At 41.4% G+C, this 17,432-nt stretch overlaps 1 protein-coding gene across 2 annotated transcripts in view; it reads right to left on the reverse strand.

Annotated features, from left to right (window-relative positions):
- The window catches only part of LOC119653115, a 225,259-nt gene extending 208,059 nt beyond the window's left edge, over positions 1–17,200 (reverse strand). For both annotated transcript variants that reach the window (XM_038057639.1, XM_038057640.1), the window contains exon 1: positions 16,425–17,200. In XM_038057639.1, the coding sequence (XP_037913567.1) occupies positions 16,425–16,491 (67 nt within the window). In that variant the 5' untranslated portion in view covers positions 16,492–17,200. The remainder of the gene's footprint in view (positions 1–16,424) is intronic.
- Between the last annotated feature and the right edge of the window lie 232 nt (positions 17,201–17,432).

Raw genomic sequence — 17,432 nt, forward strand, 5'->3', positions numbered from 1 at the left:
ACAGCAGCCGCCAGAAATCAGTGCACCTTTTGCCAGGTTTACCACCATGCCAATTGCGTCCACCGTAGAGTGGGCGCGTCGGAAACCAAACTGGCGTTCCGACAAACCATTGCTGGCTTCGACGATGGGCAGGAGTCTGTTGTAGATGACTCTCTCCATCATCTTCCCCATTGTATCCAACCGGCAGATGGGACGATAAGACGCTGGGTTTCCAGGTGGCTTGCCAGGTTTCGGAAGCAACACCAACTTTTGCTTTTTCCACTGGGCAGGGAATATTCCTTCTTTTAGGCACGCCTCGAAGGTGTTGGCGAAAAGTTCGGGCCTAGTCTTCACTGCCAGTTTCAAAGCTCGGTTGGGGATGCCATCCAAACCTGGGGCCTTGTTGTCACCGAACCTACTACATATTTCCCGCAGCTCCTCCACAGTTACGGGCGGTATTATGCCGTCATTTAGCTGGACAAAAATTTGCCTTCCCCTATTTTCGTGGTGAGGGAACAGAGTGGTAACAATGTGTTTCAGGAGGCGCGAACAGGTCACCTGGGGTGATTTCCGCAGCCTTTTCATCACCACTCTGTAAGCCTCGCCCCAAGGGTTTATGTCGGCATGGTCGCGCAGCTGTTTGAAGCAGTTCTTTTTGCTCCTCCGAATGGCTTCCTTTAGGCAGCCACGCAATTGCTTATGTGCCCCCTCTCGACCGTCGCCACCGGGTTTTCCCCTGAGCCTCTGGCAAAGCCTCCTTGCCCGAAAACATGCGGCTCGCAAACTTGCAATTTCATTGTTCCACCAGTAGTTGGGTTGCCGACTGGGGAGCAATCGCCTTCTGGGCATAGTAGCATCACATGCTTCCGTCCATTCAGGGATATGTCGGATTTGAGCACCACGGAAAACGTGTCCTCCTTGAAAGCTTTCACTGTCCAGCCAAGCATTCCACCGGCATTCTGCGAAAACTCTTTTTCGAGCTCGATCCGCCCTTGATCTCTATGCAGATTGTCTGGTGGTCGCTGTGAGTATAGTCCTCACTGACATGCCAAGCGATTCTACTGGCTAAAGTGGCACTCACGTATGTCAGGTCCACTATAGACCCCCAGGCCCCTTCCCCGGAAAGTGTACGAAGACCCAACATTCGCCAGTACCACGTCCAGCTTCGCGAATGCGTCGAGGAGAACACGTCCCCTGACATTAGTTATCCGGCTTCCCCATTCAAGAGCCCATGCATTGAAATCGCCTCCTATTATGATCGGCCAACGTCCTCTTGCATCCAAAACAAGAGCAGCAAGCATCCGCTCATACTCGACGAGTGTAGCGCTGGGTGGAGCATAGCAGCTGTAGATGTGGATGCCCTTCACCTTCGCTCTGATGAAGCCCTCCTCCGGGTGCTTCATTATTTCCTGGAAGGCTTGTTCTCCACAAGTTCACAGCGCTGCTTGGCCCATTTGGTCTTTGACCCAAACGCTACCACCGCGATTTCGGTATGGCTCACTTAGTATGGGCACATCGATGTTTTTCTCGCGGATGGTTTGCGCGAGTAGATCCTGCGCCGCCTCGCAGTGGTTGAGGTTGATTTGTATCAACCTCATCTGCGATTTGTGCTAAGGGCTCTCCTATATTCCGGGCACCTGCTGCTGCCCGCAATGTGCCGATGGTCCATGCCCTCCTTTCCTTTGCACCGTAGACAATTTGGGTCAGCTCCGCAGTCCTTGCTGATGTGGCCTTCCACTCCGCATCTCCTGTATTGCTTTGACCTGTCATTTGGGTTAGTGCATGACTTCGCAATGTGACCAAAGCCAAGGCATCTAAAACACCGTTTTAACGCCACCTGTTCCCCAAGGCGACATATAACCCAGCCTATTCTCACTCTCCCTGCTGCTAACAGTTTGAGTGCGTTCTCCACTGGTAGGCTGATGATGGCGGTTTGTGTTCCCCCATAGGCTTTTCTTAGCGTTTTCACCACTGACTCTTGTAGTCCGACAAGATCGAACTGTTTCTCCAACGCTTCGCGAACCTCCCCCTTCGTCGTGATTTCATCTATATCTTTGCAGATTATAGTGATCTCCGGCCTGCTAGCTCTTATGTCGGCTTCCTACCCTAAAGTCCTTCCGATTTGGCTTAAGAATTTGTCCGCGGTTACATCCTTGGATTTCTTAAGTTCCAACATAAGATCTCCCTTCTGCGACCGTCTAATGCGGCTGACGTTGTCTCCCAAATTGGTGAGTTCGGGGTCTGCCTTCACTTTCCTGAGAATGTCGGCGTATGACCCTTCGCCCCGTTTGGAAATGAAAATCACTTCCGGTCAGATCTTCAATTCTTAAACAAAATTCCGAAAAGCTTAAGTACGGAATTCTTGGTTTGATTCACTTCATAACAGCTATTGAGTTGCTTTAATAGTCTGATTGTTGATAATTCAATAGCTCTATGATTGTAAGAATACTCTGATGCACAACCAATATTTTTATTATGACGCGAATTCCACAAATGCATCATTTTAACTCCTCGTTCTTATCAAAACGTAAACGTAAAATCTTAGTATGACTTTTTAAGTGCACTCACGTTTATACCATCTTTTTACTTGCAAGCATAGAAAAGTTCGTGCAGTCCATATACGTGCATATATTCCACTCTTGACTATAAAAGGAGGTAACTGCATAAACTGCATATTCTTTGTGCATAATAGAGATCTCACGCTCGAAAAGTAGCAGGAAAATATCGAAAGAGCGCTTTTCATGGTACCATGAGAATCAACTATTCAACATGCTTGAAAATATGTAGAATGCGCACAGATGTTGCAAGGTAAAAAAATCTCTTGCATAGTTTCATTTTCAATTCCAATTGTATAAACAGCTCGTGGAAGTACATAATCAAAACAATCTCTTAAAACATGTGCGAAAAAGCCAATAAGTTGTTGCCGGTACCTCAAAGCGTGTTTTCTAGAGAGTAAAAATCTATTTGGCGGTAACATGACCGAGTTAACTTAAGCCTACCTGTTGTACCTTAAGATAAAACAAATGAGAATACCGGAAGTTGGCGTTGGCGTTGTGTTCATCTTATGTGAGAAACTTTCTACGCACATTTTTCCATTCGTATAGGGCTAAAAACCTAAAATATTCCTTCATATATTTTCAAACTGCAAGAAATATGTACATATTATAGACCTTGTCTATTACCGAAAATTGTTCACCCTCCCTTCGTATGTATTGGGACCTCCCCTTTAGCCTTAATACAAAAGGGCGCCACTTACCAGGAAAATAGACCACATGCTCTCACCAAGTTTCGTGACATTCGGTCTAGTCCTTTCCGAATAAATGGGGTGTGACGCACTAACAGACAGACAGACAGACATCGACTCGATTCTAATAATTTCATTCACACAAAAACTTAAAAAGTAACAATAAGTTTCTACTGTCCATAAAGGAGTAAAGCGAAGACATATGCACGCAGGAAAGAAAAGCTAATTTTAGACTACTAAGCCCTAGAACGGTCCTCGACGGTGACCCCATTGTGAACCGCCTTTCATACCACCATACAGATTTTGACCAGAATTAAGAAGTAGTTAACCTGATTAGAGGTTTATGTGGGAGATTGCGATGACGGTCTGAAAATAAATGGTTTGTTGAAAACGGCTAATGGCCAGCCGAGTTAAACATGGGCAACCATGAGACACGAAGTTGACCGTGCGGGCCCTGCACCTAAGAACCGCTCTACCGAAGTCCTCAGTCTACACAAAGTTGCAAACTTCTATTTTGAACTTCGGTCTCCATTTATAAAATCTAAGAAAACTAGTCAGATGCGTTATACCAAACTACGTTATCCTGGAGGATGATACACCATGTATCATATTCTGAACTGATGTCCTCCCTGCCGCAACTGTCAACAAGAGTCGGCATTTACCTCTTCCCCTCCTTCTATCTCAGTTTAATGGGGAATAAAAACAAGTGAAGTAAAAAAGCATAAATTAGAGGCTTAGTTACAGGAACCCTTATCTACATTATCACGAAAAAGACAATTCAATTGTAATTAGAAAGATACTAAAAACGAAACAACCTTAGTAACAAAAAACAAATCGGAAAACCTGAAGCTGCCTGCTTCATGTATTAAAGGTTTTATCTTTTCTAAAAACATTTGTCCCATTTTACCTAGCCCGTAATGTATATGCATATCCTATGTCAGGATATCCACGTTTGGGTGCTAATGATATTCAAATTCTTAGAATTTGCACTACAGCGACAAATTTGGCCTATTATAACTTTGTTAGAAATAGTGCGATTTCCACAGCCTAGGCACCATATAGTGGCAACTTCCTGATTATTTTCAGATTCTAAGATTGGGTAGGTTCTGAGAATTGCCCCGGTGGAAAAATGGCCCTTTTCCAACCTCTATCTTCCTCCTTGTAAATTAAATGTCAAAACTGGGTTTTGAAAAATACTAATCGATATCTTTCATTTGATATCTCACATAACTTTTGGAAGTATGGGGACCCCACGAAGAACGATGTAGCTCACTGTATGCATAGGCGTTCACAGCTCCCGCCTTCCTACCAAAAGTTGCTGTCAATTGGTGTAACAGACAGACAGATAGGCAGACAGACCGGCTGACAGACAGATGCCCTCCACCCATTACTTGTGCCACGTTGCTGCAGAATATAGTGAACACTCTCCTGGAGGAAATGAACTACACAAGTCTTCGTGTGTTAACCCTCGATGAAATTCCTGTAGTGGTCGAAAAGGAAGTTCTAGATGCAGCAAAGAAATTAACTGATAATAAAACTCCAGGGGGCCGATGGAATTCCGAATATCGCCTTGAAAGTGGCAGCCAGGACAGCATCATGTGTGCTTGCCCAAGTTTTTACGGCATGCCTTCGAGAGAAAATTCCCCGAGCAATGGAAATTACAAAAGATGATAGTTATTCCGAAGTGAGGTAAATTATTGGGTGACCCCTCCTCATATCGACAGACATGTTTTGTCAATACCATTGGAGTAATATATAATAGACTGCTCGCTATGAAATCGCGATGAACAAAAGGCTCAACTTCAAAAAACAAATTGAATGCGCTGCAACTAAAGCATCTTCCATTGCTGTAACGATCTCGAGGATCTTGGTGGACCAAGACAACTTAGTTCCGTACTACCCTACGTAGCTCTAGTTTGGGCAACTGTTCTAGAAAACAAATCAAATTGCGGAAAATTAGGAATGTCGTATAGAGTAAGTGCACTCCGAGTATTCAAAACTTATCGTACAACATCAGGAGAAGCAACATTCGTTCTAGCAGGGATAATCCGCATAAACATCTTGGTGAATGATGGTCGGCGCTTCTACGACATCGGGGAGTCTAACGTACTTCGACGGCAACTGGCACGACGGGAATCGCAGAATCGTTAAAGGGATGGGACGAGGCACAAACACAACTACCGCATCATTCCGAACATTCGAAAATGGATTGAAAGAAGCCGCGGAAAATTCAACTACGAGCTAATGCAGTTCTTAAGTGGACATCAATGGCAGGCGCCAGCAGTAGGTTTTGAACCTTTCCACCTTCCAAAGATGCAAAAAAGGCATACAGGTGTTTTAGCCGGAATAGGTGATAACAAAGCTCCAGGCCTGGATGGCATATGAAACAGAGCCCTTAAGCACCCCATAAAGTCCAGACCGGAGATGTTTGCTGTCTGTAGCATGAAAGCGGCAGAAGCAGTGGATTATTTACAATAAATTACTCGTGATCGTCGAGAGCCAAGGAGGCTTTTCAGATCGGCAGTGAGATCAACCATTGATGTCAACAAAATGGTTACTGGCTTGGCCGAGAATGCAATTCACGGAAGAGGCAGTACGAGCAAATATTGCATGGTGGTGACCCTACACGTGAAGAATGCATTTAATTCAGTCAATTCGAGACTTATACGAAAGTGCCTGGCGACGCCAATTGCTACATGTAAAACAATGCACAGTCCACATGTTTTCACAAAATTTCGTGATAATCGGTTCAGCCCTTTCCGAATAAATCGGGTGTGCCGGAGAAGAAATAGATATTGTGGTTTTCAGCAGGTGTTGAATATTTTTTCCGAATCCTTTTAGATATTTGATATATCATTTACTTTACACAAAACCGTAAAAACCATTTCCTGCTCCTCCCGGGATATGTGCTTTTACTTTACCTATATTTAGTCGACGATAAAATATATAGACTCCTGAAGTTTTTATCTTATCTTTCCTTTGAAATCGTATTCTTTTAATATTATCTGCAATTGCATCTGAAACTTCCATATATGAGCATAACTCCTTCCACTACCCTATCGCTTCACAAAAGAATGCACAAATATTGTTAGGAGCGAAAATGTTGAATTCCCAATTTCCAGATTTTTCTGCACCCACTTTACATTATCTGAAAGTATGTTAAAAACGGTTGTTGAAAACGTGGCGATGGCTTTTGAAAGGACTGCTTGGAGTGGCAGTTTGCGACAATAGTAACGCCTCTTTTGCATTTCTAATTCTAAGTGACGCTTTGTTCCTTTCCGTTTTGTGAACTTATTTGGTGCATTTTCGAATTCACCATGTAGTTTACAAACCTCGATAGTAATCTCGTGCCCGTGTCGAAGCTATTCCATTGCAATATACGTTCTCAACGATTGTACTGTGCTTTCCGTTGACAAAGATGATTTTACTTTAAAAAAAGGAAATATGTAAATGAATGCACATCCATCTAAGCCAACGTACAAAGAACCTTGAAACTTCAGCAAGGTCGTGTTCCATGCCTCATAAGATCGGTTCTTCGGTAGACAGGTGTCGTTTTTGTCTGGAATCACATAAATTATTTAAAACACTTTTGTTCCATAGGGATCAATTCTCAATCAATCAATTTGACAAGATAACTATTAGCAGAGTTATATTATAGCTGACAATTTTCATGTAATGAAGTACGCGCAGATGGAGGAAATCTACTCCTTCACAAATTCGATTTTGAACTGGTAATCCACAGTTTATTTTCCATTATTATGTCAATTTTATCTAAATGAAATTATCTTTATCTAAATTGAAGTGAAACCAGGTTAGATTTACTATGAAGGACCTCAACCACTATTAGAGTAAGTAGATAAACGTTCGAGTTAAAGCACCACCAAAGTAATATACCCTTGTTTAAACGTCGACCGCCGTATTGACAGTGTTTACCGTATCTACGGGGTATGTCCAACTATATTTCTCCAAACACTCCGACATGACTAACACCATTCCTTTCACGTGAAGATGGTTATTAAGGGTTTACATGGTGATTCTGTACTCTTGCCCCTACCAGGTGGATAGATTCACAGTTATATTTCTGTATACCTGCTTCACCATGTGGTTCTTTTTAAGGTTTTGAGTGAAACAACACCTGATTTAAAATGGTTTTCTATCTGCAGGTCTGTCTGTGGGACACATACACTTTTCTCAGAAATGGTTACTCCTATTGGTACGAAATTTTGTGCGAAGGTTGAAACTGTGACCCCCACACATGCAGTGAGTAACACTAGTTCACGTTGAACTTAAGGGGGGTGCATACATGCAAAGAAGGGCCGATTCTCGGATGCTACCCAACTGCAAAATCTAGAAAAACTCACGAAGCTATGACTATATAGTGTCGAGGTATCGAAATACCCTACATTCCGATATCTGCCCAAACAAGGTTAATAATAGTATATAACCATATTTTTTTGGAAATTGATTTCAAACGCCCCTTAAATTCATCCTGAAATCATAAAACTTTGCTGTGGTTTAGGTTGGAGTAGGATAGAGGATATTACTATCAACTTTGATGGAAATCGTACTATTACTAACAAAGTTAATTTAAATATTTCCCTACTTCATTCCTGAGGGTGTAGAACTATCTCAAGGACCAGTAATACTAGAACCTTTTATTTGAGAATTACATTTTACTCCAATTCCAAGTCTGATGGGAAAGGAGGTAAGTAGCTGTACTTATCGACTCCATACAAAAATTCCCAACGCATACTGGTTTTTAAGGTTTTGTGTAAACGCAAAACCTTATTAAAATCGGTTTACCGTCTGTCTGTCTGTCTGTCTGTCTGTCCGTCTGGCTGTCTGTCTGCCTGTCTGTCTGTCCGTCACACGCATTTTTCTCGGAGACGCTTATAGCGATTGACACCAAATTTTGTAGAAAGGTGGGAACTGTGAACACTCACACATACAGTGAGGTACATCCTTTTACGTCGAATTTAAGGGGGGGTCCCCATACATGCAAAAGGGGGGTATACAATTTTTTTTCATCAAATATAGTCGTGTGGGGTATCAAATTGAAGGTATCGATTAGTACTTTTCGAAGCCGGTCTTAGTTTTGACATTTCTTGGAAACATGGGGAGTGCGGGGGGTTGAAAGTGATCATTTCTTTAAGGGGGCCATTCTCAGAAACTACCAAACCGAAAAATCTGAAAAAAATCAGGAGGCTGCCACTATATGGTGCCTTGGCTCCGAAATACCTTTCATACCGATATCTGTTCAAAGAAAGTTAATAATAATATATTACTATAATTTTTTGTAATTGGCTGGAGACCCCCCTTAAATTCATCCTAGCGGCACGAAATTCTGCAGTGATGTAGGCTATAATCTAGAGCATGATCATACCAAGTTTGATGGAAATCGCGCTATTAATAACAAATTTATAATACATCGAAGTTGTTGCTTCTTTGAAAATTGAAGACTATCAATGTCAATATCACCCGAAAGTGGACATATGCATATATTACGTGCTACGTACTAAGAAATACACAAAACCTTTCGTACCTGAAGCGTCCAGCTTCCGGTTTCCCGACTTGTTTATAGTTCCACGATCTACAAGTCAATGTGTGCATGTCGAAGAGTTGTGTGCATATCAGGAAGATCTAGTGAGATCAGATTCGGCACTGTAGTTGTCAACAAAAACCGGTCCACAGATATATACTAAACTTCCCATTGATAAACTCTGCATGATACAAAGTTGTAGATGACGGGAGGTCAACGTAACTGGCTCTCCAGTTTGGAGCCGAGTAACAGACTTACAGCTTATCAACTGAAACACAAATTTGAGCCCTGGATAGGAATGAAAATTCAACGACAATTGCCGCAATGGAAATAAGTCGGGAAACAGGAAGCTGGACGCTTCAAGTATGAAAGGTTTCGTGTATTTCTTTCATAAAGCCATTTAAGGATGCATTTGTCCCCATTAGAATCTAGCACGTAATATATGCATATATTACGTGAGAATATCCACTTTCGCGTGATATTGACATTCACAGTCTTAAATTTGCACAGAAACGGCAACTTTGACCTATTATAACTTTGTTAGTAATATTGCGATTTCCTCTAAACTTGGCAGGATTATACCCTATATTATAGCCCTCCTTGCGTCGTGCTAGTGAACTTAAGGGGGCTTTGCAGCTAATTACTAAAAATTATAGTAATATACTATTATTTACTTTATTTGAAGAGATATCGGAATGGAAGTTATTTCGGAGCCTAGGCACCATATAGTGGCAGCCTCTTGATTTCTTTTCAGATCTTTCGGTTGGGTAGTTTCTGAGAATGGGTCCGTTAAAGAAATGGTGACTTTCCCCCACCCGCACTCCCCACCTTTCGCACAAATGTCAAAACTAAACCCGGTTTCAGAAAGCATTAACCAAGACCTTTCATTGGATACCCCACATGACTATATTTGGTGGAAAAAAATTTACACCTCCCTTTTTGCACTTATGGGGACCCCCCCCCCCCCCCTCCCTTAAGTTCGACGTAGAAGGATGTAACTTACTTTATCTGTGAGCGTTTACAGTTCCCCCCTTTCTACCAAACTTGGTGGCAATCGCTATAGTTGTTTCCGAGAACCATGCGTGTGACAAACAGACGAACCGACAAATAGACAGACGGACAGTAAACCGATTTTAACAAGGTTGTGTTTTACGCAAAACCTTACAAAGACTCCGAGTTTGGACATGGACTGCACACTCCTTGTCCAGAATTAACGCACTCATCGAACAGGTTGGAAAATATAAGTTAGATATCTTTGCGGGGCTAAATGGTTTGGCAAGGAGGTATTTGATTTTTAAATTCACACGATTTTCAAAAGTAAGCAAATATCGGGAAAGCCTTCAAAATAATTATGCCCAGAACAATCAACCAGGGAAATGATCCGCTTCCGTACTTTCTGATGTGATCGGTTTGCATTTAATTCTTCATTCATGCAATGGATGACTCCTTATATGGAAAACTTAACTCTCTTCCCCTTATGGGTTTTCTTACGATTCACTCAGTTATACATATATTATATGGCTTGTCATACATTGTAGATGTTTTGGTAGTTCAATTGCCTTATTTTGATGATTAATAGATTTTGACGTTTTGGAGTTCACTATAAAATAAAGTTTTCGTCACTCAGCAAACAGTTTCTGTTGATTAAAGGCACGCCGCATTAGTGTTAGAGTGTGGATACTCTAAGTCATCTGATGCTAGAAGATACAGTCTTTTCTGTTGCAACTGTCTTACTCAGATTTCGACCGGTGAAATTGAGATTACATTCAATTTGGTGCAAAAGAGCTTCAAGGCTTTGGCGTTTTAGAAAAGCAAAGTAGCAAAGTAACATCGTCGGTGTGCGGAGATGATGAAGGGAATACTCCTCGAACGGCTCGTCAATCGGCATTAGCAGAAACTTCGCAAAAGATAGCAACGATCGACACTGCTTTAGCTGCTTTGAAGCCTAATTGCAGAGGTTGGACGTGTTGTGGCTGGCATATCATGAACGACATTTTGCCACTGAGGAAGGAGGCACATGGTCTCCGAAACGATTATATGCTAAGGGGAACCAGAAGTCCTACTTGGATGAGCTTGAGAAGCACTAAGACTTACTCACACGGTTAAAAATGGAATGGCAGTATCTGTTGTATAATACCTGGACAGGCACCTGAATGATGAAGCTGCTGAACTGACTCTGCACCTCATCGTCAATAATAAAATCTACGTCATAGCGGTAGGTATGTCGAAGGAGCGGTGTAATAATAAAAAGGCATAAAGTTACCTGCATCTATGAGCGATACCGTGACCGTCAGGTTGTGGATAAAATCCGGCTCAATAGGTTACGGTGGGCGGGTCACTTAATCCGTATGGATGAGCATGATCCAGCCCGGAAAGTCTATAAGGGCAATATCTATGGTAGAAAAAGAAGACGAGGCACACCTTGTCTAAGATGGAGCGATGGCGTAGGTCAGGACGCCAAACAGCTTTTAGGGATATCGAATTGGTGGACCTCGGCGCAAAACCAGGATGTCTGGAGTTCCTTATTAAGGCAGGTCTAGACCAGATACCGGTTGTTATGCCGTTGATGATGATGATGAAGTTACCTGCATAAATTCCACAAATTGCCAATGATTAAGGAAGAATGGATGCCACTGCAGAATGCATTCCTAAGAAACTTAGCGATAAAACAAAAGCATTGTAACAACATATCAAGTAATAGGGACCATAATTGTTCTCAGGAGCACGACTTTTCGCTACTTATCAATGGAACCATAAGCAACTCAAGGAAGCTGGCACTGACGCCAAGCCATTCGTCTCAAGGACCCAAACAGCCGCTACAGTTCTCTCTACTCGAGTTAGGGTGCCAACGGCTTCAGCCAATTTTACTACGATATAAGTAACGAAAGCGAAGCAGAAACATGGTGATCTCATAAATTCGTTTCATTCATCACCGCATCCACAGTGGCATATGGGCATCAAAAAATAGGACAGCGGCCAAGCATATTGAACACGTCTTCAGTGAGACATGTTAGGTGTACTTCCTTGAGGTGAGTTCACACCGTGGAACAAATTGAAAAAGTTATTACTATCTTGTCAAAGTAAGATATTAATGCCGGTTGGGAAAGGCTCCAGAACCAGGAAATCACATCGAAATATATCCAAGCGTTAGAAGAACAAAGCTAGCAGACGCCAAACCGACACCAGGAAGCCGATAGAATTGACATAGAGTAAAGTCAGCTGAAAGATAAAATCAAAAAGGGGGCAGAAAAGGAAAAAAAAATCGTATGAACGGTTCGATGAACAGTTTCAGCAGGCCATCGATGAGAAAAACGCTATACGCTAAACAATAGCTTTAAAGGTTCTGTGAATATCAGGGAGGATTTCAATATGGAAAGTCAACGACTGATCTGGTATTCGTAGTGTAGACAATACCAGAGAAATGTTGGAAAAGTAACGTTGAGGTTGTTATCAATTGTTGTGGATTTCTCAAGATTCCCCATGATAACCGTGCAATTGGTTAGAATGACTAAGAGACTGTTAAAAAAATCTTCACTTTCTTGTGCGAACTACACCCCCCCCCCCCCCCCCCCCCCTTAGTCTTGACTTCTCTTGTGCTCGCTTGCCATAATGTGGTCGTTCTTGATTCCATAGTCTGACTGAGAGTTGTCAAGGCAAGACGGATGCCTCCTTAAGATATCAGGCTGGAGAAACATCCATTCAGAATGCAATCCTTCGTTAATCTTCCTTCCCGATCGCGGCAATATTGTCTCGAGTTTTCCGGCTCTAGAAGTGGTCGAGTCAGTATTATTTTATTTTCACTTTTCAGTGTCGCATCCGTTTCCTTTCCAACTTTATGCGGTATTTGCAATTTGCGTTTAATGTTCGGTGAAATTTTTGACACTAACGTGCGAATGAAGGGATTCCGTGGAGTCTGCTTAGAGGGAAGTTAAAAGGTAAACGACCTCCTGAAAAACTCAAAAACTGATGACGGATTCAGTTGGTAACGTAAGGTACACGCCGCTTGGTTTTCGAAATTGGAGAAGGTGATCACTCGATCGAGAAAAGTGGAGGTGGAGATTTCGGGAAGGCGAGGAGTGATATCGGACTGTAACCCATAGAAGAAGAAGAAACTGTCTATTGTTTTGCTTGTGATAAGTAATATTGCGCAAAACCGTACGATCATTATTATTATATCATGAATATCAGCAGCTGATAGAACCAAATCTTGTATATTGCCAGAATAATTTGCCCTGCATTTATTATATCCATAATGTAAGTATATAACACCACTAAATAGATATCAATGAAGAATGAAGAAAGTAGGAAATCATGATTTTTGCGAACGAGTTTTACTTTACTTAGAAGTTATCTTTGTTTGGCACAATACAAAGTTTGTCTACCAGATTCGCACTGGATAGTCGGCATCAGCATTCGACAGTTGCCTCAGCCGTCTGTACTAGGGAATATTACGTAAACCAATACCATGCACACATTAACCAGTAGCCTACATTCGTTCGTATTCGTAACATTAGAAATCAACTACTTAAAGCCACGAGTCCGCATCTCCATATTCATATGCACCCGAAATCATTTTCTAAACCAAAACCACCGCAGCCATTAGCCGTCGCAAAGCAAGTCCAAAGCCTGCTTTAAACGAAGAGCGGTAATGTTAGGTGATGTTTTAAAATGCAATATCGTATTGCAACATCACTTATCTAATGTTAGGTAATGCGGTGATGTTCGGTAATCTAATGTGTGGTGATGCTGTGCTATTTAGTAATGTTTGGATCCTGGCCGGTGATGGTAATGTGATATCACATTTTAAGATGATATCACTTTTGTTATATTACATGTATGACCTAGCCATCTCTACCAACTACTAACGTATGATTTTCTAAAAAAAAATCCATGATAAGCGTTATCATATTCATGTAGGTCTCTTACGAGTAAGCTGATAGCATTTATCCGAAATGCAACAAGACCCGATCGCGAGAACTCTTGTCCCAGACGCGTGTAAATGCATACAAGAATACACGGTCTGCAAGGGACGGCATGTCATGAAACTGGACATATCCTACAATTCACATTACGGAAGCTGCGGAGAAGAGGGATAAACCACCAGCACTTCCTTTCCAATTACCTAGTTCTAGCTTAGCGTCCTAGCTAAACCATTCTTCGAAAACCATGGAGAGATCTCTAGCTGCAGGGTGGGAGAGTTGCTTTCCTTCGTGTACGGCACGCGCTCGCTTTGAAAATCTGAGACGGATAAATTCTGGCTCCTTGCTTTTACTGCAGCTGTCATGGCCTTAGGAGTTTGTGGCATCAAAACAACGCACAACATTGCTAAACTACCTACCTACCTACCCATCTTAAATGTGAACCATTTTATATATGAGTTTCGTCTTGGATGGCTCGGTTTCTAACGACAGAGGAGACCAGCGCTTAGAGAATCTAAGTTAGAATGACTGTAGGAAGTAAGCATTGAGACAATTACCGAAAAGAATATAAGAGTCCGGTTTCAGCACCAACATCGATAGTCATCGAGAGCTTAAAATCTGTTTTTACTCTTTGAAAACTCTATTAGTTAGTCTATTTTATCCAGCATTGGCTTTTTCACGGCATACCCATAAAAAATGAATACTTGGAACCATTAATCGTAATTACTTAATTTTATCTTTTCAAAACAAAGCCGTTGCCACAAGAGAATTGCATGTGAAGGAAATCTGTGCCAATATAATTCACGAAAAGTCACCCGTAGTTTTGGAAGAAAAGAATTTTATAAACAAAAATATAAATTTTCAGTCCGAGGATGACCCAAATATTCAACAGCAAATCAGAAGATAACAGTTTAGTTGTTAGTTCGGTTGGAAATTTTGTTGCTAGGTATAATACACCATTAAGTGCACTAAAAGGACTTTACGGTGCGCAGAATATTAGGATTGTAACCGCCAGCAAGGTGGCTATATAGACACTTAGATCCAACCGAGGGAACTGTAAACTATTATGGGAATGCCCTAGTAAATTAATTATACTTAGCTGGCACTATAAGGCCTCAACACTCTAATGAGGCAGCGGATGAGTTGGCCAGAAAACTACTAGAAATGCCGATATATGGGCCAGATTCCTTTTGTGAAATCGGGAAAGGGTTCAACGTCATGGTCCTAAGGATTGCAGAGAAACGGTTGTAGGGATATCTTGGGTGAACTTGCCGAAAATGGAATTGTAGGCTAATAGGGTTCATGAACCCAAGCGCTTACAGGATTGTGCAAACCTTACTAAGAAAAACCTCACGATCATTGTTGAAATACCCATAGTCATTGCAGGCTTAATTACGACCTGTGGAAACTAGGGATATCTATGAACACTGTCTGCAGATTTTATGGGGAGAATGATTAAACCTCCATTCATGTTTTAGAATAATGTCCGCCACTTGTACAAAGTAGGTTAAGGCACCTGGGAGAATATTGACTACCAGATGGTAGCTTGAAATAGCTAGAAATTGGAAACATGTCAAAATTTCTGTCGACATGCGATCGACTGGCCACTATCTAGTTCGTCGAATATTTCAAGCTTAGAATATATTTATTAAATGGCAGAGCTTCTGGGATTTCTCTGACGATCTAGCGCTAGGCTACGTGAGAGGGATTTTAAATTCAAACCTCGAAAAACTCGCGTACCAATTATAGTGGCAACTGAATCGTCGGGAGATTTTAGTGCTTTAAGTGAGCTTCCTTGTCATGTAGTTTTTCTTCCTCGTGATATTTTTGTTATCATGTTTTTTAGAGTAATGTCACAGCTTGTTAAAACATAAAAATATCTTCGTCAAATTAAACACATTCTCCTTTTCGTTATTTTCATCATACCATGTAACCCTTACAGCAACTGCCAACATTCAAAACTGATATCCTTAGTTTCATATTATTCATATTAATTTGGGTATGCCTTCATTATCCGAAATTGTATAGAAAAAAATGTTTTTCGATCTGAATGAACAGCACCGATCTTTTTAGTTTGAACTGTCTTGATGGGGGCATAATACATCTACTACACCCTCGTTTTAGCCCCGATAACTACGGCTGACAAAATGGAATGTTACTTCAGTAAAACCGATTTCATAAAGAATTGTTTGATCATTACAGTCATATACACACATCCTAGGATATAATACGCAGAGTCATAACTCGTTTCTTACATTAACCGAGTCGAAATGTATTAATTATAAATGACTTCGATACGAGGATAATATGCATGTCCTCTAAAAAGTCCGATCGATGAGGTAATTGACATCATGCAGTTCATTCCCACAGACCATTTAAATCCGGGTCAACTCACTCAACTTTGATTAGACTTGTAGCTGACATAATTCAATCCATTTACTTCTACCAACAAAAGATACAATATGTATTTTGAAAGACAAATGGACAAAGGGACGGGAGACAATAATTAACTTCAAAGGCAAATGATAATGTTATGGACATTTTGAAATCCGCCTCAAGCTAGAGTAAGGGAAAAACCATATGCAATTTTGGCGACAGATCGTATGATGTCTATGAATTTACGAACGGATGTTATAAGCTGCTTCATATTAATCCCAAAAATATGTTACTTTTCCTGGGAAATACATTTTTTGACCCCAATTTTGATTGGTAAATATGAAAAGACATGAATATAAATCCTTACTTGATGAATTGGTAAGAAAGATTATTCCAAAAAGTAGTAGAAAACGATTCCAGGCTTTGAACTTCATCTTCTTCCCAAAAGTGTATTTCCCGCAGGAAAACTCAAACCACCTCTGAAAAAGATTCACCAACAACACTATTTCTCAAAGAGCACAGCAGACACTATGGTCGCGGAGAAACTTCGCTCACATTCACCGCACTTGGAAAGAACTACACGTTACACTTTTCATCATATTGCGGGGTGGAAATGAAATTAGGTTCCGTTCATTTCTCTTCACTAAAATTATTTAAATAATTTCTGTATCACTCGAAAACACGGAGTGCGGAAACATTGACCGAAACTACTATTATACGCGAACTATTCAGCGTTTCATTACTGGAATCCGTGATTAATTCACTGCACTTGGTCGCCCACTAGCATCAACCGTAGTACTCGTGTATCTAGTTGGTAGATAAGCAGAACCTCGAGCGCGATGCGGTTTATAGTGGCGATTCCATTTTTTCTTGGCTTAATTATATAATGCACCTTTCAGATTACTATCGGCTTAGCCTCACACCTCCACCGACCACAATCATTCATCCCGAACCGACACTTTCATTAAATCACGCGATTGATTTGCATTTGGCAACGTGCACAGTACCCTCCACCTGGCAACTGACTATCGAACCAGGAAAACCCTTTGTTTCGCAAAGCTGTAAACAAGGATAGGAAAGCAGTTGCATAAAGCAAACGAGCCCGTTTCCACCCCAGAGAAAAAGATGCACACTTGTTGTGCCTGGTTATTCCGTTTGGCCTAGACTAACTGAACCCTGTTGGTATCGGGGTAAAAATCCAGTGTCGTCGTTTAGATACTTTCGAAAAGTTCACGATGTGCTATAAAATATTCCACACCCACGCAATCTCGACACGTCCTGGCCCGGCAAGGAATCGTTTTGTGTCCCAAAAACCGAAAATACAGGAAAGCTTTAGTGTGTGGGTATCATGTGTTGCATGCATGGAAGCAACAGT

This window comes from Hermetia illucens, chromosome 3 (assembly GCF_905115235.1).
Source record: "Hermetia illucens chromosome 3, iHerIll2.2.curated.20191125, whole genome shotgun sequence".
In the NCBI taxonomy this organism is placed as follows: domain Eukaryota; kingdom Metazoa; phylum Arthropoda; class Insecta; order Diptera; family Stratiomyidae; genus Hermetia; species Hermetia illucens.